Source organism: Anomalospiza imberbis, chromosome 4 (assembly GCF_031753505.1).
Source record: "Anomalospiza imberbis isolate Cuckoo-Finch-1a 21T00152 chromosome 4, ASM3175350v1, whole genome shotgun sequence".
NCBI lineage: Eukaryota > Metazoa > Chordata > Aves > Passeriformes > Viduidae > Anomalospiza > Anomalospiza imberbis.
The window spans coordinates 66,549,395-66,572,071 of NC_089684.1; the positions used below are offsets into that span (position 1 = coordinate 66,549,395).

The following is a 22,677-nucleotide window of genomic DNA, read 5'->3' on the forward strand; positions in this document are numbered from 1 at the left end:
AACACAATATTTGGAAAGTAGACATGGATTGCCTTTTTGGTATTAAACTATCAATGAATATAACTATTCTGATTTGTATGGGAGACACACTTGTGGAAAAAAAGCAACTATATTTAAAGTACCAATAATCAGAGCTTTCTTGATGATCTGTTCCTATGATACTATAATTAAAAGTTCCTCTTTTCAAAATGGAAACAAGTCCTTTTGCCTCTAGCAATTTTCAGCAACAACTTTGTTGTTTCAGCCACCCTGCTTGTTGCTATAAATGAAATTAGGAGGAGTGCTCGAGCCAAGGGTCTTTCATTTTATCAATATGGTATGTATCATTATAGCAGTAAGTATGCAGTGTTATTTAAAACACAATCTGTTAGCTAGTATTTCCACAATGATAGAAACAATTTTCTGTTTTCCCTTTTACTTTTCCCTTTATTGATCTCTTTTCTAGTCTACTAACAAATAACATTTTACAAATTAGGTGAGAACTGTTGATTTAAGAGCGCTAATTAAATACTTGGCTAAGTGCATGTATTTTTCAGGATAAATACCCCTTTTAATTTCTCTAACATTTTTGAGAAGCTTCCATAATTGGGCTTGTTCTGTATATGTATAAATGCTTTTGGAAGTGTGAGCATATGCAAAAATTCTCTTTACACCTATATAATTGCATAAATTGTTCTTTTAAACTGTTGTTGTTAGTATAGTTTAAGTACTATGCATAATGTAGTAAAGCTAAATTTTCAGAGCAACATAACATTTTTCTGTTGTGTGTGCAGTTGTGCAGAGTCGTGATCCTAGTACCAATGTGGTGTTACTGGAGGATGCTGCAGCAGTTTTGAGTGTGGCTGTAGCTGCTACCTGTATGGGACTGACTTCTTTAACAGGTAAAACTCTGCACAGAGGCAAGCAGAATGTGGATTTTTTCCTATGCATGATATGAACACAGAGCATTTAGTTTATATTGGTTGACTTAAATATGTCTCTGCTCTTCATTTCTGGTACTTGTACTCTGTAAGCAGATTTTTGAGATATTTTGTCATACAAACTAAGTTATTTTTTACCAAAGGTAAGATGATCTGTATGCCAAATGGCTCAAAGTATATCTTTACTGCAGAATTAAGTTTTCTAAAGAGGGATGATTACTTATTCATCCCTTTTTAAGTATTGATTTTTTTTTAAGAGAATAGATGTTGGAATTTTGTTTCTTCTGGCTTCTAATGACTTAATAGCAATTTTCACTTTTTATATGGAAGGAATTTTTAAATTTCATTTCTAGTTTCCTTCATCAGCTTAAAAACACAGTACTATTTCTATAGGTCTGAATATGAATAAGTGTTTGAAACTTAGGAAGTACTGTGTTCCAGAAATGGTTAATATTTGTGAATTTTTGAGTCACTGATAAAAGAAGACTGGATTTTATGCTGCTACCTATGTTTCAGTGTATATAACTTTGGGTATAAATTTATGTTTTCTTATATAGAAACATATACAGACAAGAGTTTACGCATTTATTAGTCCTGCAGGAGACAGGAGCGGTCAAGGGACAGAAGGGACTTAAGGCTTTTGTGATAGTTTTGTTCCAGCTTCATCATATTCCTCTGGTAGGAAAAAATTTCCACTGAATTAAGGAAAAAAAAAAGTAAAATAAATGACCAACTTAGAAAAAAACTCCACCAACCAAAAAATCTCACTAAAAAACAAAACCCAGAAAACTGCTCAAAACTGTGTTCTCTTTTAAGTGTGAAAATGGAATTCTCTGCTATGTTTTAGAAATACTCTGTTAAACTAATTTGATATATTTTGTTTAGGAAACCCATATTATGACAGTGTGGGGTCTCTAGGTGTTGGAACTTTGTTAGGAACTGTGTCAGCATTTCTTATCTACACTAACACTGAAGCCCTGCTGGGACGATCCATTGAACCTGAGCAGCTGCAGCGGCTTACTGAGTTACTGGAAAGTGATCCCGTAGTAAGGTAAGAACCTTTACAGCTCAGTCTCCACTATAAACAACAAAAAGCAAGAAAGCAACATTTAATCTGGTAAGATTACTTTTAGTGTGGAATCTTCTGTGTTGGGACTCTAGAGTCTTTATTATTTGCTAACTTCTATTTCTGTGCTAAAACTTTTAGTAAAAGAAAACTTGTACCTCTCGGGTGTTCAACAGCTAAAGCAGCATTGCAGATACATTCTAACTGTCACATTAATTACAGGACTTGACAATGACCTAATGAGAAAGCCATCACATACTTAAAACTATTTTCAAATTCATGAAATGCAAGCACTTCAATGATACTGTTATGTTTTTTGAATTGTTTATTAGCACTTAAATATTTAAATTCTGTTGCTGTTAATATTCAGTGTGTGGAATTCTGTAGCAGTTGGCAGGATGTGCTGTAGTAGTATTATGATGCAATGGATTCTTCATGTTACATGCATGTAAATCAACTCATTGCTAATTTCTCCTTCTTAGCAAGTCTGCAATTTGTAGTAAACTTATAGCTCATTGTAATTCTAAATCTTGCTTAAATGCTTTTCAATGAGCTATTTTGGCTTTACCCTATTAAACTTGATTTAGAAGCAAACTTTTTTGTTTTCTTTTAGATCTTTACTTAGGAATGTAGTTCTTTATTTAGGAATGTAGTTTATTTAGGAATGCAGTATAAATCAACTGAAGTACTGTAGTGCTTTTTTTTAAATTTGTAGTAATTTTTGAGCTGTGAAGGGAAAAACTCCAAGCCCATTAGTTTGTAATACCAGAGTACTTGAAAGAAGCTAAGTGCTGGCACCATCACAGGTCCAAGCAAGAAGTCTGGATGACATGCCCTTCATTCCAGAAGCTAAACAAGAATCCTATTTGGAATAGAATTCTTCTAGAATTTTCACATGTCAGTAAATTAAGTGTTTGTGGTGGCTCTGGATTAGTCTGAATGGTGAAGGATGTGTCAACAGTGCTGTGTTAGAGTAGGTGAGTTCACATGACTTCTGTAGTTCTTTTTTCCAAAGTGCACAGGTGGCTTTTGCTTGTCTCAGGCTGAAATAATAAAATTTCTCCTAGGCCAAGTACCATTTTATATTGTATTCCATTTTGTCGGTTGCTCTAACTTCTCAAAAGAGCAGACTTAGTTCATGTTCTTCTTGCTGTAAACACTTTTTTAAAAACAAGAAGTACCTTAATTTTTAGAAAAGCATGAATAATAAAAGAAATAAAGACTTGTGAGAAACTGCTTTTTTTTTTTTTTTGAGGTTAGAAGCTGAAACATATTTAGGTGCTTATCATACTCTCTTTATGCACTTTGTCTTCAGTTACCTCTTTCTTAGATCCATTATGTTACCAGCTTTGATTCCTTTCAGTGCCCAGTTTGTCTTTTACCGAGTTCTTGCAACAAGCCTGCTATCTCTAGCTTGGGTAACGTACATCTTCTAAGATGACACCTGGTCTTAATCTCAGTTCTCTGCAATGTAAACTTATATTACCCTTGCTTGTTACTAGGTATAGGTAGGTCTAATTTGGAGAAAAAGCTGGGAAAAAAACCAGACCAAAGGCTGAAATTAAGGAAAAAAAAATTACAGCAGCTGAAATGAGGAAGCCTTTTAACGTTAAGTATTTCTTCAAAGGGCTACATGTATATTTTCTTCAACATAAGCTTTGGACTTCTAGGAGTGTCAGCATTTTCTTGAACATTCAAACTCTCACATTTTCTTAAATGGAGCTGTGTAGTAGTGTGTTATACATATCCTTCTGAAACCAAATGTAAAAGAAGAAGATGATCCTGATTGCTGGCCTGCTTCTAATAGTGACTAATACTTGCTTTTTTATTTCAACCTTTCAGGCTTTTCATTTCTCAATGTAATGCTTTTTGCAATTCCTCCCTTATTCTTTCAGGCATGGTTTGCAATGTTGATTTTCAAATGTGTTTTGCCAAATCAGAAGGAGCTCTGTTAGGGAATCATTCAATGTTTATCAGAAAGTATTTTAGATCCAAATTGACAAAAGGATCCAGGGGCCCTGATATCTACTCCCTCAGCCCCTGTTAACACCACACTTAAGTTGCTATTCCAGCAGTAGCTTGCCTGAATATTGTGATCCACTGCTAATTATGAAGTATTTGATTATCAGACAATACTAACTGCTGTCCTACTAAAATAAGTCTCTCTGGTGGTGATATTTTTTCAACTAAATCTTGATACTTTAACTTTTTTTATAACAGGATTGTTTGACAAGACCTACATTCCCTAAAATTTAATGACTGAAATTAATGTTCTTAATATAGAGTTCTTCTCTCCACTTTTCTAACTATTTTTCCTTCAGCTGTCAAGTGAAGCTGTCCTCACTTAAATGGATGGACTTGTTTACTCTTCTTAAATTTTGGCACAGTGTTGTTCATCTGTTTTTTGTTTTAATTCTCATCACTATTGCAAGATGAAAAATTAATTTGCCTTCACAGTTATTCTTAGTTCTTTTAACTCTTGAATATAAGTTATGGAACCTATTGGATTAGAAGCATTTTCTTTCATTTCAATATCCAATATGCTTCTTTGCTTTAAGTAGGGAAATGCTTTGATGTCCTAATATAATCTAGCTTTTTTAGATCAAGAAGACAATTACTGCATGTTTCTTCCTATTCTATTTCATCAGTAACAATTCCATTTCTGTCTAGTAGCAGGCTTGTTTCTATGTTATCCTTTGGTTTTGATATACTTAAAAAAAGTTTGTTTGTATCACACTCTGTTAGCTTTTCTTCTCTTCTCCTTTCAGCTTGTTCGACTTTATAATTTCCCCTTTCTTTTCATTTTTCTTAGTTATTTCTAGTTGCATCCCATATTTAACTCTTGGTCCTGAACAGGCTTTCAGAGTTGTTCTCAGCTGGAAAATTATTTTATTTTATTTTTGCTGTACAAACATTCAAGTCTTAACTCTCATTGACACCTTTGGTGCATAAATCATTCAGTTTAACTGAACTGTGGGAGATTAGCATTTCATAACTGTGAAATAAAATATGTGATGTGGTGCAGACTCTGTCCTGATTCTGTTCTTATGGAATTTCATCACAGATTCCTAGGCATAAGCTACTTTTAGTGACAGTTTCATCTTTAATTTTACTTCATTGTAATAGCTGTTGTGTAGTTGTGCTTCTGTTGTGCTGGAAAATCTGTCATTCTGGTTTGAATGAAAACCAAAAATATTGCAACCAATTGCTCAAAACCAGTAACTTGATGTTCTCTGACAAATTTTTTATTAATTAAAAAAGGAAACTTACTGTTTTCCTGAGTTAGAGTTGATGATTTCTACTTACCATCCAGAAGCTTCCGTAAGCAACCTTTGTGGCTTAAGATTTAGAATATACATTTGTATTTTTGAATGATTAGTGATTTTTCTCCTTCTGACTCACTGTCTTTCCTGGGCAGATTATATGCACTGAGGTATACTGTTTTCCTTCATATTTATAGAATATGCATAATTTCACTGAATTTTATCAGGCTACTGCTTAATGAGAATCTCAAATGCCACTTGTTATCTTCTTGCTTAATTCTGATAGGCACTTGATATGTCTTCAACATTTTTGAATCACATGGCTCCAAATTCTCTTTATTAACCACATCTGTTATCTTAAATACCCTCTTTGGGATGAGGTGGTTTGATGCCATCTAGTTTGCTCCAATTAATACTGTTTTGATTTGATAAATTCCCACAGAATAGTTGTGTGAATTGGAATGGAGCTGGAAAGTATTGCTACCAGTAAGCTGATAGTTCTTTTAATCTGCTTAAATATTTACTAAGATATATTTTTTGGTGTTACTACCTTTAGTTCATGTACTATTTCTTTTTTAATATGCTTACCTCTTCTCCACCCTGAGTATTACAAGAAGTATTCTGTAAAAATTTCCTGTTATTGTTCATCTTAAAGTTTCTGTCTCCTGTTCTGTTTTGGCTGTTCATTCTAACAGGTTCCTTCCAACATACATACCTTCTGCTTTCTTCCTGCACTGCCTGTGAAGTTATTTCTGATTTATAAACATTCAGATGCAAAGATGCATTTCTAGTTGGGAAGAGTAAATTTGCTTAAGACAAAGGGCAGGCTAAATTTACAGATTCTGTGACATTGCACGACTTGCCAAACTTTGCCTCCATTTATTTTGCTACTTTCCATCAAGTGAGCTGCATTGCTGAATCTAAATTTTGTGTTAGAATTTACCAAATAGTCAAGAACGCATTTTTCTGTTAATAAAGCCAAAAGTCTTTGAAATCTTTTGTACTTGTTTTACTTTGAAAATGTCAGAAGGAAGAATTTAAAAAATGTGAACCTTTTGTGATTTGTGTCCAGTGTTTTAGTCTCAACTTCTTTTTTCTGACCTTGATGGAAAAATGTGGAAACTTTGCTCTGCAGTGGCAATTTAATATTTTCTTGGCTTTGAAGATAAACTGAGTTTTTGTTAATATAATTAGGAAGAAAATCAAGTCTTTTATTTTGTGTTTATTTCACTCTTGAAATTTATGACAGTATGTCTTTGTCCTGAGTTTGCCTCTTGTCCCAGAAAAATTAAGAGCTTGTTGTTTACTACTTATATTCACATATTAGAATTTGTCCAAAAAGCTAGAACAAAACTCTGCTACAGAAACCCAGAATTTTTCAAAGGACCAAAATACAAACATTAGAGCTTTCATGTTCTAGTATTTATTAGGAGCCTTTAAATAAATATAGATTTTCAGCATTTACAAACAGGTGTATTTTGGTAAGCTGTGATTAATAGTTCTGAAGAATCAAAAATGAGTTCCAAACCCAATATCTGTAACTTTTTCTTAAGTCAGATGTATTTTTGAAAACTCCAAAAGATCATGCCTTTACCAACTTTGGGAAAGGACACTTCTGTAATTGCAACGTGACTTTTCATTAATTAACAACAGGTTCCATTCCTCAGAATTGAGCTTACTTAAAGACTGTTAATTAGTGTCATGTATATACACGAAAAATTCTCTACAGAGGAAAATAAGTTGGACTTAAACTTTTAACACAGAATGGGGAAATTCTCACATTTTTAATTGTGGATTTTTTTTTAATATACTGTTAGTCTAGTTCTAAATCTGTAATGCTTCTGGTTGTCTGTTTTCTATTGCAGTGATTTATAGATATGTTGCTGTTGCAGAAACCTGTGGAAGTGATACAACCAGTTAAACGTAAATCAGTATTTAATGGAAGTGTGGGTGGGCAAAATGAGGTTATTTTGTCAAAGATTGACCTTTCAAAATTACAGGATTATTTTGTGGTGACAGTATTGTTAACATGAGAAGTCAAACTAGCTAGTGGTTTGTTCTATGTTGTTTTACATTGCCTTTAAAAATGTATGTGTTTCAGAGCAATTCATGATGTTAAAGCTACAGACATGGGAATGAGCAAAGTGAGATTCAAGGCAGAAGTCGACTTTGATGGACGTGTTGTTACTCGGTCTTACCTGGAAAAACAAGATATTGAACAGCTGCTACAAGTATGTAGAAAAAATTGCTTTTGTAACCCCCAATATTTAATACTTACTTTCCAATTTCAAGTACCTCTAAACCCAAGACTTGCAAATAGATGAGATACATCTCACTTCTTTGTTTGAAATGTTGCAGATGTTCTTACTTTAGTAAGTGTTACTTTAGTTAGTGTTTTAAATGTACTTCGAGAGAACTGTCTTATGTGCTGCTGAAAAAGACCTACTTTTGGCCTGAGAAGGAGGAAGGTAGATTTTTTTTTAACTCATTACCCTTGAGATTGGCTCAGGTGGTCAGAGCCAAGTGTTAATAATGCCGAGGTTGTGCATTTGCTCCCTGCACTGGCCATTCATATAAGTGTTGGAGTAAATAATCCTTGTGTGTCACTTCCACTCACAATATTCTGTGATTCTGTGATTGTTTTGTTAGGAAATACAGATTTGTAAAAATAAAAAAAAATGCTGAGAACATAATTCTTCCAGTACATTTATTGAATTACAAGATCTGCAGTTAAAACTAGAAGCTTGTCACCTGCAAATAGGCATCTGTTTTGGCAGAGCCATTTGCCTTGGGTGTTGGTGATGCTGGGGTTCACAGGTCCAGCCATTCAGACTCAGTGTGAATATGGATTGCCTGCATCACATGATTTAGCTTTTCGATGATGTTTAAGAATTAACCATCCTTTAGTAAGTATCAGTCTCTGATTTCAGTGTAGTTCAGAGTAGCTTTTCTTAAGCCCTCTTTTCAAGACTGAACTCTTCTCTGCTGTATTCTGTATGGTAGAACTATAAATAAAATAATTATTTATCTAAATTTAAAGGAGAGTTTTAAGTGAGAAAAATGTTTTGACAAGACTGTTTTTATTTTCACTGGTACCTTTATGGACATTTGTTTGTTTACAAAATTTCTTTATTTTCTGCCTTTTCAAAATGAAATACAGATGTCTGCATTTTGTCTGTCCATTAAGCAAGAACTTGGAAATTATGTTTACTTTAAAATTTTACATTGCAATTTTAAAAATCATTAGTCAGTATCCCCGTTTTAAAAACATGTTAATATCAAAATGAGAATTAGGTATGTGTACATATAGTGCAATATCTGGTCTGTTCATGCACTGGATTTCAATTTAATACATTTTTTGAGAGGTAGAATGCTATCGGCTTTGTACCACTAAGACACTGCAACTTTGCCTGGTTTTAGATTGCAAATTGCTTTGCTGTGGCAGTTTTTAGTACTAGTCGTCTTTTCAAGGCTTTGTTAGTTTTTATTCTTTACCTGCTATTCCCTTTGGCAATTGCATACAACCTCCGCTAGTTCTTACAATACTTGGAGTATTGTTGGGAAAGATCTTCCTGATTGATTCTAGGTTGACAACTGTTTCTTACTCAGGTCATTGTTGTTTCATGTCGTAACCTCATGTCAGCTATCAAAACATCATTGAGGGATAGCTCCTTTCAGTAGGCTTCAGCCATCTGAAGTCAAAGGCAGACAGTGTGCTTGCCTTTTGACCTATACTTTTTCAAATAAGCAGCTCATTCAACTAGCACTGCTGTCAATGTTATTCTTTCTACAGTTGTGAAATATTTGTTGAAATGCTGTCATTTAGATTACCTTGTTTTTTGTTCTTGTTAGACTTGCTGTCATTGTAGTCATGGGTTATTGTGATTGAGATATGTTTTAAGCTTGCTCAATTACATTATTCTTCTTCAGTTTTAGAGTAGTGAGAAGGGAAAAGAAGTTGTTGTCATGTACTTGTAGGCAAGAACAATTAGTTTTTTCATAATTTGTGACTTTTTGCAATAACCTATTTATCCTAAACATACTGCAGCTGAGATAAACTACAGGATAAATGGCTTCCAGACAGGTTGGTGTGAGACCTCTAAGGAAAGCTCATGGCTTTAAACTGCAAGGTGATAGACATAAAGTAGATATAAGAAAAAATTCTTTACTGTGGTGGCTGGGATGGTGAGACAGTGGAACAGGTTGCCTAGAGAAGTTGTGGATGCCCCATCCCTCGAGGCGTTTAGGGCCAGGTTGGATAGGGCCCTGAGTAACCTGGTGAGGCAGAAAGTGTCCCTGCCCATGGCAGTGGGGGAACAACTAGATGATCTTTAAGGCCCTTTCTGACCCAAACCATTGTATGATTCTATGGCAATACTGTAGTACCTGCTTTGGTACTGCTGATGTCTGTGGTTTTTTGGAGGGTGGAGTTTAACATCCTATCTTCCTTAATCTCATTCCTTCCATTTCTTATGCTGGTAGTTTCTTAGTCTGAGTTCCTGTCAATTGTCTTCATGTTTCTGATGTTACAGAGGAGTCATATTTACAGCAGCATTTGCCATAATCCTTGTGGACTTTCAGATGGGTTGGTTATATGATGCCCAGAGTAGACAGTGTAATGGAATAGCAAGAATGTAGAAAATGGAGAAATGCAAGAATGTGGAAAATGGAGAAAGAATACATGGGAGTACCCTGCTCTGCCTTGCTGTGAGAAATACCTCAGAAACTTATAGAAAATAAATGAGATTCTCTAAACTTATTTGGAAAGTTAAGGAGGAAATCAATTGAAGATAGAAGAAGGTTTTCTATTAAATGCAGGTGTAATGACAGAGCCAGCTGTTTTCATCAAATAGATGCTACTCTGCTGTGTCTTTGAGACACAAGAACAGATGATGTTTTGAGAGTAAATGGCAAAATCTGAAGTGTTTTGTTTAGGGTTTTTTTTCCTCCCTCTTGAAATATGTCAAGACCCTCTGGAGTGTTATTCCCTTACTTTCTTTTCCTCATCTCAATCTCTTAAATTTAATTTCTTCCTAGGAAATTCAGCAAGTGAAAACCCTTGAAGAATTAGAAGCCTTTATGCTAAAGCATGGTGAGAATATCGTTGACACACTAGGAGCTGAAGTAGACAGACTTGAGAAGGACCTGAAGGTAAATTTAACTGCTTATTAGTGAGTGCTTATTCTGTGATATATTTTAAACAATATCTCTGCATCTAGTTTCTGGGATTTAATGTGTGAATATGAGAGAGGGAAGGAAGTTGATATTACAAATGCAGATTTTCTTGCTCTAGTATTATTATCTGAGTTCTGACCACCAGAAAATCCTTACTTTGCCACTGATCCATTGATCCATTTGTTAAATTTTTTGTTCCATTTTATACCAACATAGAACAAATTTTCATTCAGTAGACCTGAATGTGTCTTTTTCACTTTATTCTCACAATGTCAGACTATTTACAGGTTGTTGAATTCTGTTTTCACTGTAAAAAGTAATTTTTTTTTTGTTTTAAACTGGTTCTTAGAACTGTATTAAGTATTTCTGGGTGATGGGACTGCTATTCGACATCTTTCATTCCTGCTGAATGTGTACAGTGCTTATTTTACTTTACAAAAGCCTCTCAGCTGTCTTATAATTTTGTTTCATTCTGCAATTTAAATATCCTCTGTCTGATGCAAGAAAGGGTTGTTCCCATTTTTCATTTTCTAAGTATGTTGAGGCTCTCAGTCTTACCTTCCTGGTATGAATTCAAAACTACAAGTATACTGACCTTCATATAAATGCAGTCCTGCCATGACTGTTCCTTCTGGCCATGAGACACTACTCAAGAGCATGTCTGTCCTTGCTTGTTATATTTCATAAATATTCTACTTTAAATTTCTATCCCTAGGGTTGTCCTGTTTAAGAATCAAAATATTATTTTTGATTTTAATTGCAACATCTGAATCAGTTTTTCATGCATGGTTTTTGAGGAGGAGGATCATGCCTACATTTTTTATAAACATGGATACTACTTTTTGGTATAGGCATATATATAGTGATTGTGTTGGTATTGAATATGCTTTACTAAATATACTAGTCAGGTTTACATGCTGGATGTCTTTGAAGTCATGACTTTCTCATGGATTGTACAATTCATGTAATGGTGATAACATTTCTGTAATATCAGAAAATGCATATTTATTAATAGAAGCAGTGTTCTGAATCTTTATAAATAGCTTCAGTGGCATAGAACAAATAATTTCAGCAATCTTACCCATTATTCAGGAAAGTATCTGTTAAAACTTTAAGAAAGTGAGATGTGCATATATATTTGTATCTGAACAGTTTTACATAAAACTCTACTGCCTTGTTAAAATTGAGAGCTCCTCCATACGTTATAAAGCATAAGAACGAATTTATCCATGATGTTGAATAGTATTTTTCAAATAAAAAGATGACTTAGCCTTCCAAAAATGCCTTATAATATGGACAATGTTTATTGAGACTCTTCCTCATTTAAAAATAGTCCCTATGTTACCCAAAAAGGGGATTTGTTATCCAGTTGACAGCATCATACCAGAAACACATTACTCGTAACCATGTGCAAAAATGTATTTGAATATTTTCAATACATTGTTTTAAAATTTTATTTCAGCAACGAAATCCTGATGTTCGTCATGTGGATTTGGAGATACTGTAGACTTGAACAGGAGAAATCTTCAGGTTGCTACCCAAGAAGTCATGTAAAGGGCTGAAAAGCTTCTGAGATTGCAGTGACCTCAGCACCATACCTCGCTTCCTTTGCTGTAGGCTTCCTGGACTGTTAGCACCGCTTCTGTTTCTGGAAGAGCGCTAGACTTGCAGACAAAAATTTCCATGGAAAATCAGTTTCAAAAAGCTACTTGAGTTAAATTCCACAGGAGAGTCTGCCCAAGTATATTCACTGCGATTCAGAACTTACATCTTGAGGTTTAGTTAGGCAAATACAGCTGCCTGAAACTATACAACACATGTAGTTTTTCCATTTGTGTCCCTTTGCAGTCTGTTTGCACTTCTTTAGTTTCTTTCAAGATATCATTAAAGGTTCTTGGGAGATATTAAGATTAGATAGGAAGAGTTTGTTCCAGTGGAACCTGCCAACCTTAAATTGTGATATTTCAACTGTGTGATTGTTTCACAGTTTTTCTTTTCTATGAGATCAATTGTTTCATATGGGCGCTGGCCTTATCTCAAGTACCATGACTGGGAAACCTGCTTTTTGCCACCATTACAACTGCACTTCAGGAAAACAAGGCTTTTCACCTTAGAGGAGCCAGCTGTATGGTTCAGCCAGAGTACATTGAGTTACTGTGAAAAATTAGTGTGTACAAATTTCAGTGCACTTCCTCTCTTTAAATTTTGGTTTTTTTCCCTACTTTAACACTTGTTTTCTTATTTGTAAGTATCTTCAGATGTGATCTGGGAGATATTTATGATAGTGCTTATTAAAAGTTACCTGGCATTTTTGGCTTTTTATATTTTAATAGATTCTATTACCAGATACGGTCTTTGCTAGAAGATATGAGAGATGTAGCTGGAATATATGATAGTAAAAAATTATCTATTTATAATTAAACAAATGAATGCATTATATTTTTAATTTATTTGCCTTTAGATAGTACCTGAATTCAAAACCACTTACTCTGAATTTTTGGGTAACTTGACCTTGCTTGTTTGGGAAAGTAGAGTAATTCTAGCAGTGGTCTGCAACAATCCAGAGATAAGTGATTAGTTTCTAACTTGGAAATGTGAAATTCTAGAGCTGTGTACAATTGTCTCAAGGCTTTCTGCAGTAGGTACTCAAGTTGTACCAGATTCTTTGAGACCCAGTGTTTATTAATAAGGCCATGAGTACTGAACATGCAAGTTGAAATATAAGTGAAATAACCATATTTAAGTAGCACTGAGAAAAAGTCTTTATGCACTTTAATGTAAAATAAAATTTGCTCGTGGGTGACAGGTGGTAATAAGACCATCCTAGTAACTCAGTTGCTAAGTCATGGCTGAATTGCTGAGAGAAGAAATGTTGATATGAAACACAAGTCTTCAAAAATCAATTTAAGATTCTATTATAAGCATTGCAGCAAATAATTGTGGAGACCAATATGTACAGATTTGACTAAATGCATTTTAGAATATTTTTTTCATACTAGATGTCACTTTACCAGTGAACAATGAGAATTTAAAATAACATGCCTTTTTGACAACTGCAAAGCACTTTGCATGCTGGTCATTTTAAGTAAAAAAACATTCCAGAGTTAAGTTGCAGATGGAGCTGCACATGCAGTAATTGTGGGTGAAAGGATCTTCTTGGTACCCTTTTCCATAATCCCTGTTCACTGGTGGCTTCTTTATAGCATATTACCTTATTATGGCTAATTCAAAAGAAGGCTTACTTTATCTGGTTTTCTCCTATTGCAAAACTAGTTAGTATATTTAAGCCTGATGATTTAAAATGCAGCTTAAATGTAATTTGGAAGTCTCCCATATAAAATAAATAAGGCATATTTTTAGCACACAATAAATAATTTACCTTTCTCCTCGCCCTTCTGTGTAAAATTCATCTCATCTCAGTATGCACTCTCCTGGTATTAGTCTTATTCATGAAGAGCACTGGAACCTGGTAAAGCATAACATGTCTTCTTCTCCCTGGAATATCTATATGGATTTTGAATTTGAATAAACACATTAATAAACCAGTTATTTCAGAAATCAAAAAGCTGAAGAGAAGTGAAACTGGGAAATGTTCTTCCTGCAGAGGTTAGTGAAGGCAGCCAATGTGATCCAAGTGGTTTGCATGCTGGAATTACTGATGAATGAATAGTGTCAGTGTGCACTTTGCAGGGCAGAATTTTCCCTGCGAGGTTAGTAAATATTATCTCAATAGCAGAGTGTTCCTGTATAATTTTCAAGAGGAGGTATGGCTTATATTGTTACAAGGCATCTGCTCCAAAAGCCTATAAAAATGGTTTTTTTTATTCATTGGAGATGTAATTCATCTGAATTCTGATCTTAGTTTCCTTATGTGAGTCAGAAGAATGCCCATTCACACCTTCTGTTTATATTCCAAGATAGAATTGAGTTCCTTGTCTCCCAGTTACTTTACTGATTATAGCATCACAATATGTTAAATTCAACATGCCAGGGCTTGAGTGTTTTTAGGTACATTACTGTTGACCAGTCTGAGGACCCAGTTCAATTTTTCAAAGTGACCTGGATGGTGATGTACTAAAGGTTTTGGCAGTACCTTGTGAGTTTGCATGTCATGCAGTTGGATGGAAGTACTGATTCATTGAGCCTGCCAGGTTGGAAAAGAATACCAATTCCAAGCTGTTACATTTTAATTTATATGTTATAATTTACAAATTGTTTTTAACAGATATGACGTTTTTACTGCTTTTTTTCTTTAACTGTCTTTATAGTCAAAATTTTGAGGTAATGTGGGTCCACAACTTAGTTTACTTTCGTTTTAATGTTTTTGAGGAAAATAATTAGCTAATAAATTTACATTTACATGATAGAGTCCTCAGATTAAAGAACTGTACTTGTGTGGAGGAGTGAATTTTTCTTTATCACAAATGCAATTACAAAATGGGGTTTTTTTACAGATATTAAGGAAAATAAGTGAGGATTTACCTAACAATAAAGTTATATTCTAGGATTTTTTCAATTAAGGTGTGGTGTTTTAAAATAATTTATTTCTGTAGACTGGCCTTGCAGGTTCTGTTTTTTCAAATTTTGTTCAAAGTATGGCTGCCCTCTCTGCTTTGTGGAAGATTTCTTACATGCTGTGCCGTGACTCATAATTCTGTAAAACTTAAAATGTTTGAAAAACTTGTCTTAGTGTTCCAATATACTGAATGATCTTAATGTATTTGAGGTCTAAATTGGCTAGATACTAATAATATGTTTTTCTGTGGAATTTTTTTTTCTGTAAAAGATAAAATTTTGAAGTGATTATCTTTCCCCCAGCAATGAACTTCATGTCTAAATTTTCTCCGTTATACACTGGAATTCAGCATTTGATGTGGTGTCCCTTTCCCCCTTCACTTTTACAGCATTTTTTAATACAGTTGTAGTAGTAAATACCCTGGTGGATTACTATATTACAGGGACTCTTTGGTGGTTTGTGTTCTGGTCCAGAAGTTGTGGGGGAAACACATATTTTAAGGACAAGTTTGCATCCTTTATTCCCTGTGACTCATCCTTGAACTGAAGGCTATTTAGATGTCTTCCTTGAATTTCCACACAGATTTTATTGCTTTTTTAAAATGACTCTTACTCTTAGAGAAAGAAGCTATTATGAACATCTTATATTTTTAAAAGCAGGGATGAATTCTACTCTTGGTCTGTGAATTTTGTACTGTACTTCTTGTTCATTAATAGTTGAGAATAATGATTACTGTTTTGAAAGATACCAACCATATTAGCCAAAACCAAGTTTCCTGATTCTGTCAGGGTTTTTTTCAGCTGTATCTGGAGACTCAGTTTTTGACAGATTTCTACTGCCCCCTCTTTGATAAAAGGAGAGTGCTGGAATGTTTTTAGGTATGTTTTGTCTAGGTTATACATTGATTGCAGTCCTGTGTCCTCTTTATTTGTAATAAATTTAGCTGTTTTTTCTTTTTTCTGTAACAAAGAAAAAATATACATTATAGAAGTATCTCTAATAGTGATGAGTACATCAAATAATCTTCATACAAGGACTTTTTATGCCCTTGTCTATTCAAAGTGTGGCAATCTTTGAAAATTGTCAATGAAGTTTCCTTTTATGGTCATATGTTCTTGAGGCATTTTGGCATGGTAGAATAATTGATGAATATTGACTTCTGTACAAAACCTGCCCTTCTATGCATACCTAAAGGCTTACAGAAGTGAATATAAAATGACAGTGTGCTTTTTCCTTCTAGCTTAAGTGTTGTGCTGCTTCTATTCTTATTGTTGGCTCTGAATAGAGAGTACCACTAACATCTCTCTTGCAGTTTACCTGCATAATGTAAATGAGAAGTTGAGATGTACCAAAAAGATTTTTTTTAATAGAGGGTTTGCATAGCTTAAGTAATTTTTCCTTTCTTGTTAGTGAGACACAAATCATTAAGATCAAAAGTAGACTGTATTGCATAAAAAAAAAAAGAAATAGGAATCCAGGCTCTAAAGCACAATAGTTTTGAAATGTATGTCCTTTGAGGAAAATAAAATAGAAGCTGTAAGTGGATGTATGGTCTATAGAAACTGCAGTCAGTCAGGCTTTGCTGAAGCAAAAGAAATTAAACTAAAAGTATATGATTAAAAGAAAAGAATCCAAGGAAGGTAAAGACCCAAGACATTGAGCACCTGGAAATAGGAAAGGATGAAAATCATCTAAAAAACTTGCCCAGAAATAAGAAATAATGATTGAAGAAGTAAAGAACACAAAGAAATTATATTTGATTAGAAAGTACAAAACTAGGTAGGATGATGTTTTCTTTCTTTTACCAATATTCTGATAGTTGGGTAATTCCCCCAGCAAAAACTCTTTTTTTTTTTTTTTCCTATACTGAAAATCAGAGCCTCTGTCTAACTATGTCCTGATATGGTGTTCAGCCTTGCAGGTACAAACCTATTTGTCCACTGAAAACTGCTAAGGGTGATGTTGTAATCTCAGTTTTTGTTGGTGAGGTGTGTTTGGTAAGTAGAGGGTGAGTAATGTTATTTGTGGAAGTGGGAGCTGGAGTGAATTAAAGGGAAAATTAATTGATTCTTTTAGACAGAAGATGACTGAAGCACCATACTGAATGTGCTGTGGGAAAAGAAGTGCTCTGTTGTAACGTCTACAGAATTCTTGCAGTGGACTGTAGTCATTGATGAATACATTAGTCTTTATTTTTCACTTTACTGAGATGTCTGTGGATAAGCAAGATTCCTAATTAAATCACATTCTGAAAAGGAGATAAACCATTCAAAATGTAATGTGAAAAGGATGTATGTTTTTAAAATACCACAGACACTATAGCACATTATAATAGATAGGCAGAAAATATTCTGTATTACATAGGGCGCTTGTGAACATCTTTTTCCTGTGTAATTCAAAACTACCAATTAAAATAAAAGGTCGTGGTTACTTTTTATACGTTACCCTAGCAGCAAGCCCATATAGCCAGCATTCACAGTTCTGTTCTGAGGTGCCTGTTAAAATAATGGAGTACATGTCCATAATCTAGCATAAATTTGGTTTTTGTAATCTAAATTACAAAATTAGATTGTTTAAAATTTTTGAGGTTATGATCAGCTGCTTCAAATCTGAAGTCAGAAGAAAAACAGAAGCAATGATATATAAATGATGTAATATAAAAGGGATTTTGTAAATATCTCTTCAAATTAAATATGCTGAAGGACTGTGTGAAAAGTGTTCAAAAAATGCCTAAAGCGTTTGGAAAGCATTTTGGCTGTTGCCAAGATGGCATTAAATTTGAAAATCAACAGTGAGGATTTTTCACTCGTGGTAGAACTTTCAAAGGGCAATGTCAAAGTCAAAATCCATTTTTCCATGCAATCTTTTAATCAGATTGACCAGTCCCCACCCCACACCTTGCATTTTGGTGTATCGGCTTTTTCATTCTGTGTCTTGGTTGCTCCATATTAGTATGGGGCAGTCATTTGATTTGTGAGGTGTAGACCTTGGAATGCTTACCTGCATATGTTCTTTGTTCTGTAATTATACTTGAATTCAGTACATTCTGTATCATGGCTGGAAGTTGTAATTACTCAGTAAAATGTTACATAGCCAGTAAGGGTCGTGTTCTGTTAATTTAAGCAATTTTATATGTATTGGAAAAGTGAGCAATAACTCTGGCTTTAGGCAGTTGATGATTCACTATGTTTCTGAATTCCAATTGCATATAACTATTTTATGGATGCCAAACAAAGGTTCTGTCCATCTCTTTGTGCTAGTTATTCAATCTGCCTTCGCAACGCTGGCGCACACTGTTCAATAGCATGTGCTGGGTGAAGGAGCAGCATGCCCACGCTGGCCAAGCTCTGTATTTGTTCTCTGAACCTAACTGGCAACTCTGCCTTTCATCCTATTCACTCCTTTTCCTCAAAGATGGTGGTTCCTTCTGCAGTACTGGGAAAACTCTTTCTGCCTGGCTCAGAGGCCCCACTGGCACTGTCTCCAGTTTGGACTACCTGTCCTGATCCAGATGGAAGGATGACATGAAGAAAGGTAGTACTACAGATGGGCTGCATGTCTGTGTATAGTCAAGGGTTTGAAGAATTCCTTGAAGTGGTTGGATTTATGTGTTGGGCTTGCATAGTAACCATAGTTTCACAATCCCAGCAAAGCTGTCCGAGCCTCTTAAGAAAAGGCTTGAAATTAGTCAGCTTAGAAAGGATTTAATGTACTGTCTGGTACACTTAAGTGCTGCTTCTTATCACTAATACCAATAAAACTGCTTATTTATCCAGTTATGGGAAGAACTGCTTCTAATGGGGTTAAGAAAATTTATGTGGTTGGAAAGAAGAGTCAAAAATGTCAGAAATCTGGCTGAATAAGTGGAGAAACTTGAAAAACTGATTTTTTTTTTTGTCTGTATGGTATTACATACTAGAAATAAAGGGCTCAAGCAACATATTGCAGGAAAGGTTTTGACTATGCACTGTATGTCCTCATTGCTGAAGATGTTTGATTTCATAGTTAAGAGTCTCCCCTTCTCAAGGGAAGTTTGTTGGATTCCTATGGTTTTGTTGTGCTTTTTTTTTTCTCTAATGAACCAAATGGCACAAGATCCACCTGAGCAGAGAAGTGACAGACTTGTGAGCCTCATCTCTTGTCTATTTGAGGTCAAGTTCAAATACTGGGCTGTCTTTGGGCTGTTGAAATAACTAAGCAAGTGGTCTCAGCCACTTCGAGAGAGGGAGAGAGTTCTGTCATTTCACATAATGTAACATGGAATCTTCAAAATACTTTATTTGCTGTCTGTGGCATTTATTGAAAGGGCATTCCAAAATAATTGTGTTAAACTGGGGATAACGGGTTGAAGTGGGACCTTGCAGTCAGTGGGTTGAAGGTGATCATAAAAGTCCTGTTCAAGAAGGAATTTTGTCTGTCTTTGCAAATATTTTATGAGGGACTTATTAAAAGATCATGAAAAGTAAACCTTCCTTTAGTGTTTGAATTAAACTTTTTTTGAAAACCCTAGGAAAAGGGACATAATTTCTGCTTTCACAGAAGTTGTGCCAGCTCAGCTCCCAGTAAATTACAAGTATTGATTTACCTAAGCTCTTTGTGATTTTATTTTTTTTTTAAATTTACACTTCACTTCTGATGCTGAATTGGGGCTTAGTAAAATCTTTTCTAGGTTCTCTTTCTGACACCTGAGGTGACTGAAATGTTATTCACTGCTTTAGTATAAACTGATATTCAGTGTTTTAAAGAAGTATTTTTTTTACCTCAAATACTGATTGAATAGCAGTTTACCATTAAATCAGGGTAGTCTGGATACACAAAGTATTAAGCTGAGGGTTAAATGTGGGGTTTTTATTTTTCTCCAAGGCAGTCATAAAAAAAAATCCATCTTGAATTTGATGCACATAAAAATACATTTGTATATGGACCTCTGTCTCTGCATGTTGTAATTGTATGTAAGTGTCTTTGGCTGCAGATTTGTACTCACTGATATTTCTCATGAAAGACAACTTTCTCAGCATCTCAGCAAAAATAAAAATTAAATACTGTGAAAAAAGATGCTAATAAATTTCAACAACTTGGAAAACTTGAGGCAAGAAAGACTTTCCAGTAAGGCCATGGCTTGAACCCATTCTGCTCCTTTCCCTTTATGTTTCCACTGATTTAATTGGTTTTGACCTTTATTGTAGAATCTCAGTTTCCGGGTGGTTCAAAACAAGGGTTTTAGGTATAGTAGACTAATTCCAAAATTTGTGTTCCAGGTGCTCCATCTGATGAGTAGGTAATAGGATGTTTTTGGGTCATTGAGGGAGATGTGCAGTGGTACTCTGGCTAGCATTTGGTGGGTTTACAAATGTGCCAAGGTCAACTTTTTTCATGGAAATGTCTCAGCCTGGAACAATCTTCCTGATGCTGTAGGTGGGACAGATACCCAGGTGTTTCCTTGACATTCTGTTTGTCAAGAGACTGTGTTGAAACTTGCTGCTCTGCTTCTCTCTATTATCATTTGGCAAATAAAAATTCCCTCTTTCCTTCAATAAGTAAGTTTTGGCTCTTTGAGGTTCTCACATAATTTTGGAAGAAGATTTGCAGCTTTTCAATCACATTGCTACCAAGCATTTTTGAAAGGTTTAATTAGACTTTTTCTGCTCTACTATTGACCCTATTCCTAAATGGGAACTAAATTTAATATTAACTTTTCTAATGGGAAACTACTTTGAGTCATTAGCAAACCTTTTTCTTTCCATTTTCCTACAAAGACAACCTAGGTTGAGGCAATTATATCTGTCAGATGAGTGGGAAAGTTTAAAGCATTTTTAAGGACAAAAGGGTTTTTTAGCTTTTTCCCAACATTATTGTTTAAGTTCATGTCAGATTTTTTTTCTCTCAACTTAGCTAATTAATCTGCTGGTGTGGCTTTTTTTTTTCCTTAGTGTGATACATTTGCAGTAGAAGCTGCTTTTATACTTCAGATGTTGAAGGGTCTGTGGAGGAGGGTTTTTGCATTCACAGGGCAAGGTCACATACTGAGATCTGCCAAGTATTCCATAGGGCTCCCTGGTGCAGCAGGGAAGGTTTATCCCTGGAGAGCTGTTTATGTATGAACTCTCCAGGAAATAACCAAGACAGAGCTTCTGATTTAACAAGGCCTGAAGGAGTGGTCAGGTCACATCAGTGGTGGTGGCTTGCTCTGTCAATAACTGAGATTTATGTGATGATTTCCTGGAGCTGTATTCACACTCACCTTGTGCTGAAGCCCTGGGGTACCATTTATAGTTACCGATGAGCGTAAGTAGGAATCGGGTAGGGAAAGATGAGTTCTTTTTGAGATATGGCATTCTTTTTGGGATTATGTACGTGCTTCCAAACAGAAACTCACTTTGCAAGCCAGTAGACATTGTATATTTGTCCATGCTGCCTGAGCTAGTGGCAGTCCACTGGCTTCAGTCAGTGCCTCAGCAGAGGGAAGGAGGCAGAGTAAACCCTGCCTAGCTGAACTCTTGAGGACAAAATTCGCAGCGTGAGTAATCTTATTAAAGTAACATTAGAAACACTTTAATAATATGAGCTTGCACGTGAACTTGTTCAAAGCAAATGAGGTAAAAACTAAATACCTTCATATGCATGAGGTTCAATATCTGACTTGGACCTTAAAGTTCTCTTCAGGGACATCTTGTGCCTCAGCAGAGACATAACTGCCAGCACGGGCCATTCTTCTGAGGGCACCAGCACTGCTGCACAGCAGGAGCACAGTTTAGCCATTGCCTTACCAGTATGTTTAACAGGTATTTAGTGGAAGTGATAAAATGCAACATTACTGAATTAACACTCCCCATCTGTGCTGCTTGTTCCACTGCAGTTACTTCCCAAATCTGTTTCTTCCCCAACCCAGGTACCTGTTCTGTACCCTTTCTCTCTGCCCGCCCGACCCTAGGCACTACCTCTCATGCTTATCCCCTTCCAAAAGCCCTGCTGTTAGACCTAATCTCTCTTTTTGAGCTACATAAACCCAATTGCTGCCTTTGGTTCCCTGCTTAGGTACTCTTCCTCCCTGCCAGCTTTCCTTGCTGAGTTCCCACCTGTACTTCTCCTTCACCCTCTTTGGTTTACACACAGCCCATCCCTGTTCCCTCTTGCCTCCAGATCTGCCCTCAGACATTTCCAGCCATTGCCCAAAAGTCTGAGAAGTCAAAGTTTTTCAAAGAGAAGCTAATCACAATTTTTTGTAGATGGATTAATACAGGTTTTCTACCTCCATTTCTCAGTTACCTGAAATTATTTTGGTGGGGAGATTAGTAAACAATTCTCACTAATTGTGATCTTCACCAAAAAAAAAAAAAAAAAGCACTAGACCGAAGCCCCTGACCCAGAAAATACTTGCCCAACCCCAGTTAATTTTGCAGCATTACAGGCACCCCAAAGCACTGTTTTATAATGGTACTATTTGGTAACCATTTCAAGTGGCTGACACCAGCCTGTGGACTGGCCCGGGCTTCACAGTCCAGCAGCAGTGATTTGCTGTGGTGGATGTTTGTCACTGTAATTCCTCTACAAATTATCTGGAGCCAGGATTTTCTAAAGCATTTAAGAGAACAGGATACATTCAGCCACCACTGGATTCTGAATTAAAATGGGATTTAAATGTCACTGCTTGAAAATCCAGGTTTTAAGATTGCAGATGGGTACTTCCTTCGAATAGTCTTTCTATTTAACCAGCACATAAATCTATGTGGCTGTACC

At 35.3% G+C, this 22,677-nt stretch overlaps 1 protein-coding gene across 2 annotated transcripts in view; it reads left to right on the plus strand.

Moving 5' to 3' along the window:
* Window positions 1-15,144, plus strand: part of SLC30A9 (solute carrier family 30 member 9) — a 31,064-nt gene extending 15,920 nt beyond the window's left edge. For both annotated transcript variants that reach the window (XM_068188954.1, XM_068188956.1), the window contains exons 13-18: window positions 245-316; window positions 774-881; window positions 1,806-1,971; window positions 7,351-7,480; window positions 10,287-10,400; window positions 11,887-15,144. In XM_068188954.1, the coding sequence (XP_068045055.1) occupies window positions 245-316; window positions 774-881; window positions 1,806-1,971; window positions 7,351-7,480; window positions 10,287-10,400; window positions 11,887-11,931 (635 nt within the window). In that variant the 3' untranslated portion in view covers window positions 11,932-15,144. The remainder of the gene's footprint in view (window positions 1-244; window positions 317-773; window positions 882-1,805; window positions 1,972-7,350; window positions 7,481-10,286; window positions 10,401-11,886) is intronic.
* The last annotated feature ends 7,533 nt before the right edge of the window (window positions 15,145-22,677 follow it).